Source organism: Nematolebias whitei, chromosome 15, assembly GCF_014905685.2.
Source record: "Nematolebias whitei isolate Nwh7 chromosome 15, NemWhi1, whole genome shotgun sequence".
NCBI classification, from domain to species: domain Eukaryota; kingdom Metazoa; phylum Chordata; class Actinopteri; order Cyprinodontiformes; family Rivulidae; genus Nematolebias; species Nematolebias whitei.
Genome location: NC_056512.1, coordinates 4,179,686 through 4,186,843, shown reverse-complemented (window position 1 = coordinate 4,186,843; position 7,158 = coordinate 4,179,686). Strand labels below are relative to the sequence as shown.

General features: G+C 42.4%; 1 protein-coding gene across 1 annotated transcript in view; it reads left to right on the top strand.

Moving 5' to 3' along the window:
- Nucleotides 1-7,158, top strand: part of hao1 (hydroxyacid oxidase (glycolate oxidase) 1) — a 104,186-nt gene that overhangs the window by 46,414 nt on the left and 50,614 nt on the right. Inside the window, exons 3-4 of the mRNA XM_037688786.1 lie at nt 2,925-3,195; nt 3,371-3,543. Of these exons, the coding sequence (XP_037544714.1) occupies nt 2,925-3,195; nt 3,371-3,543 (444 nt within the window). The remainder of the gene's footprint in view (nt 1-2,924; nt 3,196-3,370; nt 3,544-7,158) is intronic.

Below are 7,158 nucleotides of genomic sequence, written 5' to 3'. Positions count from 1 at the left end.
AATGATAATATAAAAAGAAGAGTGTTCTTTCAATTGATTAATTCAGGGTACAATTAGAAAGTCTCTGGATGAGCTAATTTGTATTTCTGGATTAAAATCAATGAAATAACAGTTCCTGTCCCATGAAGGTCTTCAGAGACAGGTTGAGGTCGAGGCCTAGTTCATTACAACGGCAAAAACTAAACTTAAAACAGTGTGTGTGTGTGTGTGGGGGGGTGTCGACCACCCCGCACCACCGCCAGCTGTGGTGCGCATTAAATTTAGTTTTAGAGATTAATATGTTTATAGATTTTTTTATAGGTTTAGAGATTAATATTTTTTGCTTTTTGTTTGTGAAACAAGGTCAGAGGAAGCTGGTTCTGGTTCGGTGAATTGGACCTGGTGTTACACCATATTCTGTGGCCTGCAACAGTGCAACACCGCCCCCTACGGTCATACGGTGGTCACATATTATGACGTCAGTACGGATACTCGACGTTACATTTTTAACCTCAATAGATGTCCTAGCAATCGATGTGTAGATTACTTGAGTACTCTGTTAATGCCCTACTTGTGGCTTGATGGGAACTAACCTTTATTCATTCAACCTTTATTTAGACAGTATAAATAAAAGTTGAATGGATGAATTGTATCACATACCAGCTGCCTCTTCAAATAAGCATTTTTGCCTCTACCTTTAAAAAAACCTCCGACCCTAAAAGAGTGGTGGGGGTGAGTGCGGACCGAGCTAACCAGGCAGTCGGACGTGGGCAGGAGCTCAAAGGCAGCGGCCATGAACAGACGGAGGAGGCACCTGGAGGTTTCACATTTGGAGTCTGACAGTGAATTCAGTGGAGAAGAGTCTGCTTGGAATCGTCAAGTAAGGGCGGGGGGTAGGATGCTTGACAGAAGTGGAGTGTTTACAAATGTAGGTAAACGTAGATGTTTAACAACCCATTAAAATACACCAAAATGCAGAAAATTGCATCTACTTTATTCAAAGATTTCTGTGGGAGAAACAAAGACCAAGGACCTAAAAAAGTTAAATCTGGTCCTCTGGACATTCAAAAAAATGTCCAGAGGACCAGATTAAACTTTTTTAGATTTTTCTACCTGGATTATTGAGCATGCATCAGGAAAGACCAAGGACACACTGAAGAGACTCTCCCAGTGGGTCTGGGAACACCTTGGAATCCTCCCAGAAGAGCTAGAAGAGGTAGCTGTGGAGAGACGTTTGGGCCTCCATGCCTGTTAGACCCAGGTCTGCCCCCGAGACCTGACTTTGGAACAAGCAGAAGATGATGGATGGATGGATGGATGGATGGATGGATGGATGGATGGATGGACAGACAGGTGGATGGATGGATGAACAAAAAGGCAAACTAAAAAAAAATCACTTTTTCCTAGCCAATCTGACAGAAATTGAGCTACAATTGGTGTGGTAGTAGGTGAGAGTCATCCACAACACATCAGAATCAGAATAAACTTTATTGGCATTGCACCGAGATACAACGCGAATATGTACGTACAGTCATCCGGAAGATGGGCGGAGTGCTCGAAGCTGCAACTATAGAAAGCGTGGCCTTCTTATCCTTATCAGATAATAATCTTAGATAGGAAAAGGGGGAGAAACATGAGGGTAGATAGTGGTATTACAAAAAAAAGATCTTTCACATCTTGTCTATCAGGACACGATTTGAGACATCAAAAAAACTCTACCAGCAAGCACAATTAAAACATGATTACATTTGCATTTGACATTGAGGTGTTGAGATTTGTCCATGAGCGTTTTTTTCAGATCAGCCACAATTTCTGAAGATGTTGTTTCAGCCAGCAGTTCTGATAAGCTTGCACAGAAAGTTCTCAGGGCCGGGGGGGGTTGGGGGGGGGTGGTGTTGAGGGCGGCGGGTGCGATAGATGAAGCTTTTGTCCTTGGTTACCCATGTCCCAGGAGAAATTTGATAGTTGGCCTGTCTCCGAGGCCGTCGGGAGTCAGATTTAGATAAGCTTGATTCTTGTTTTTTCTTCAGGCAGAGATTACTTTTTTCTTCAGCCTTGAGTCCATCTGGGCGTTCTGGTTCTGAAAATGCCTAATTGTGGGATTCCATTCCACTGATCCATGCTATGAGTCTCCTTCAAGGTCGAACCCACCACACTGACGAGTCCCAGAAGCCGCAGATGGCCTGTGATTCTCATAAATCGCCTCCACCTTACGGTTATGCTCGTAAACCAGATGATTTAAAGTTCCTACTGCACGGACCAAACCTTCACACTGACTCGGAAGCTTTTCCATGGCCAAAACTGCTGCTGCTGTCTGCTTCAAAAGTCGATAAAACAGAGCCCCGCCGATGCCAAAAAGCAGAGTCCCTGCTATCATAATTCCAAATATGTAAACGTCTTCAACATCCTCCTGAGACAGAACTGAGAGACACATCATCTGCCACACTCCCCACGAATCCATAACGTACCCCACAGCGTGATTCTCAGCTGGACACACCGGTTCTCCAGGACCTTGTCACTTTGATGAAAAAATCTTATCAATAGAGTTGAACGTCCACGATACCAAATCCATAATCTTCTTAATTTATGTTCGGGAGATGTGAACCAGGCACTTCAGACACACAGAGAGCAGAGCAGGAAGAAGGAAAAACGGGGGAGGGATGACAGAAGCAGCCACCTCGATGAGAGCCTGGGAGGAAAAAAAACAAACAAAACATATTCCATGTTCTAGCAGAAGTATCTCTGATTTGCATGAAACTGCATGTTTATTTCAAGGTTTGACAAAAGCAACTACAACTCTATCACTTTACAATCTAAGACGATGTTAAGTGATTTGTATTCATTCCAAAACACCAGTCCTTACATGATCTCATGTCAAGGTTTTTAGGAGACTTTTTTTTAAAGAACATGTTCCACCATCATCTTCCCCCTGTTGTATGTCACAGCGTGCAAAGCAGCAGGAACAGGAATGATGCTGAGCTCCTGGGCCACCTCCAGTATAGAAGAAGTGATGGCAGCAATGACCACATCACCAGGCAGTGAGGGGCTTCTTTGGATGCAGCTTTACATCTACAAAGACCAGGAACTCACACTGTCTTTGGTACGACGGGCAGAGAAGGCGGGTTACAAGGCCATCTTTGTTACAGTGGATACACCATACTTGGGAAAGAGGCTGGATGACGTGCGCAATCGCTTTAAAATGCCCCCCCATCTGAGGTAGGGCCTAACAACAGATGCAATCCACCGGTCAGTTGATACTGCGTACACAGATGCCTCTTTTAACTCCTTATTTTGTGTGTGTGTGGGTGTGTGTGTGTGGGTGTGTGTGTGGGTGTGTGTGTGTGTGTGTGTGTGTGTGTGTGTGTGTGTGCGTGCGCATTCTCTCAACCAGGATGTCAAACTTCTCTACAGCCTCCCTGGCCTTCTCTGAGGACAACTATGGCAGCGATAGCGGTTTGGCTGTTTATGTTGCGAATGCCATAGAGCCAGCTCTCAGCTGGGACCACATCACCTGGCTGAGGAGGCACACACACCTACCTGTGGTTGTAAAAGGAGTACTGAATGGTAATAACACACAAACTGAGAAAACAAATCCAAACGATAATTTGTTGTTCTTCAAAAGGGGAAATCTCTGATATCTTCTTCCACTTATCTGTGATGGAATTGGGGAGGCAACTGGTACAGAAGGGAAACCCAGACCTCCTGCTCTGCACTGGCACTCTGCAGGTCATCCTAGCAGATCTCAGGGTGCTTCCAGGCCAGACAGGTTTATATATCCAATTCAATTCAACCTTTATTTAGACTGATAAATCGCATTGAGCCTCAAAGACTCATTTACAAGTGATATCTGTTTAGACAGACAAAAAAGTAGTGAAACTGGACACGTAAGAATTGGAGGCAAAAAAAATCCTATCAAACTCTTTCTTCTTGGCTGAGAAAGACTAATATTCAGGGATGGACTGGGACAATAATCCAGGCCAGGAATTTGATACCATCTCAGGCCACCTTAGCACAAACTTCAAAGACTGACTTAAGTGCACTTTGAACACCATATGATGCCCATATGTATACTTGTTTAGCAGCATGGTGGCCATTAGCATCAGAATCATCAGAATCATTTGTAATGTGATGGGGTGGGGGGGGGGGGGGGGGAATCTGGGGGTCCTCCCCCAGAAAATTTTGAGTAAAGAAGATGCCATTTCCTGCATTCTGGTGTATTTTAATTGGTTGTTTAACATCTAGTTTTACCTGCACAAGTAAACACTTGATTCAATAACTATTTTAGAGTTAATAACACAACAAGAGGTAACCTGACCAACATCTCTCCTTGTGTGAATAGAGCACACTCCACTTCTCTCACACATCCTAGCCACAGTCTAAAAAACATAGTGTAGCCTAAGTTAACTTTTAGAGAAAAAATCACCAGCCAATATGAAACAATAATAATAATCACTCCTTCTTACCAATGGCCTAGCATAAAGCAATATGATCATCATCCATCATGTTTATTAGTAGCTTAAAGTACCCAATTAAAACTCCAGTAATGGGCTAGGTCTACTGTAACCTTACCCAGCTGTACAGTATGAACAACATTCAGGAATTGTTTCTATAAGAACATTATCAAATATTTTATGTGAATGGTAAGATCTCTCCGCCCACGAGGAAATGTAACCCAGGGTGAACAACCTCAGAAAAACAGAGATAGCTGTAATGGTGGAGGTAGTGAAGCTCAGTGTTAAGTGAGGCATTTCTGTCTTATCAGACAACATTAAGGCAAAGAAGACAGGCAAAAAATAAAATAATAAATTCTAAGCTACTAATAACTTCAAATAGTTACTGCAATAGATGTTTTCATGTTACAGAGCGACACAGGGCAAGGACTCACTGTGAAATTCAATATGTAAGAGTGTAAATTTTACAGTACACACTTTGTACAAAATCAGTTTAGTTTTAACTGATCATAACATACAAAGACTAAACTTATGCAACCAGAAGTTACAACATGTCTACGTATAAAACACAAAACAAAACATCTAGCTTTAAGCATTAACCTTAAATTCAACCATTATGTGTACAATGTAATTATGACAAATAATGGAGGATGTACCTGCAGTTACCTTTGTACAGATGAACATGTAGTACTTCCTGTTTATAACTGGGAGTTGGCCTCTGGCCTTTATCATCTTTTACATCTTCCCCAACTTTGATTAGTCTTTGAAATAGAATAAACTGTATTCCACTCTCTAAACGCTCAGGGTAACACGTGTCTGAATTACATGTCATAATTTCTCATCTACTCATTTTCACTAATTGACTATATGTATTGGCTATGTTCATATAACAAGTCCTGGCCTGATGATGTTGCTCTTTGGCCCAGCACAGAAGAGCAACATCATCAGGCCAGGACTCTGTGGTCTACATTCATCTCCAGGCCAGAGGTTACTCTTTCAGGGATAAAGATGTTCAATGATAGAGAGGAACGTTGGTTTGAGAGAGGAGTGAAGGAAGCCATTTTTGTGCATAGAAATCGTCCATCATTAAACAGATGCAGAGGCCTCCATATTCAACTGTCCCTCTCTTACAATGCTGGTATAGACCCTTTTCACATGACGTCAAGACAACTTCCGTTCTGACTCGATGTTGATCAGTACTTCCGGGTCTATTCTCCCTCGGGAGACCTGTCTGGAAACCACGGAATTTCATTCCTTCAACCTTTATTTACAGAGGTTATATTACAAGATATAGCACAAGGTAAGGTTAATAAAAACAGTATTTACGTGTTTGTTAGCTGTGGTAACGTTATTCATCATTGCAGCAACTTTAGCCACAGTAGCTAAAATATACAACATGGGCTGTCAGTGCTCTAATGTTTAAAGGTTTACTAGCTATATTAACGTTAATAAAAACAGTATTTGTGTGTTAGTTAGTTGTGGTAATGTTATCCATCATTATCAGTTTACCATTCTGTAACTGTGTAAGGAAACAGTCTCTGATTGTAAAGTAAGCTAGCTAGCAGCAACAGGTAGCTAAACTCTACACTGCTGCTGCCTGTCAGTGCTGTAACATTAAAATGTTTAACTTTATCTATTACTACAGGAACCATTTGCGATTCAACCTCAGATGTCGACAAAGTGGCATCATTCCCAAGAGCCTGGAACTAAAATCTTCGGTCAGCGGGCACCGGGCAAGCAAGATCCTTCAGAAGGCACAGACCCAGCTGCTGAATGAACGGGTGAGACAGACCAATTTTACTATTGAGGCCTTGAAGGCCAAAGAAGAGCACATTAAACAGAAACTAACTATGTGTCTAGATCAGACCACACTTCAGCAAGTGATGGACTGTACAGATCAGGCACGCTTAGCACAGCATGTCAAGTCCAAGACTCGACAACAAAACAAGTTTAACTTACTAATAACTCATCAACACCATCACTATTCCAATAACAACACATTCAGTGTAGGACAACACTCCAGTAGTCAATTACATGCCAGGGAGACAGAAAAGTGGGTGAAGAATTTATCTGACAGACAGCTCACCCAGCCGGAGACAGAGATTCTTGCCAGGGGCTGAACTTTGCGGTTGCACCAAGTACAATTCCTCTGGTGGAGATGATCACAGCCACAGAATCAGCCATCCGCAACAACAAAATGAAAGAGGGTGAAGCAGAACAGCTCAGAATCAAAGTTTCAGCCTGCCTCAGCAACGCCAAACCACCACCTTCCAACATCAGTAGAGAGGAGAGGGACGCACTCACCACTCTTAGCAAGGACAAAAACATCATCATTCTCCCAGCAGACAAAGGAAGGTGCACAGTGATTTTGAACCAGAAAGACTATCATGAGAAAGTTATGACACTCCTTAGTGACTTAAACACTTATGAACCTCTGAAAAGAGATCCAGGAAGTGGTTACAAGAAGAAATTGATAGATTGCCTGAAAATTTTGGAGCAGGACAAGGCTATTGACCTTTTTCTGTACCACAGACTGTACCCAGGGGAGGCCACACCTAGTCTGTATGGTTTACCTAAAATCCACAAACAAGGTGTACCTTTAAGACCTATTGTTAGTATGATTAACTCTGTCACTTACAATGTTTCCAAATATCTGGCGTCTGTACTCATCCCTTTAGTTGGCAGCTCAGAACACCACATACAGAACACCATGGACTTTGTGGATAAG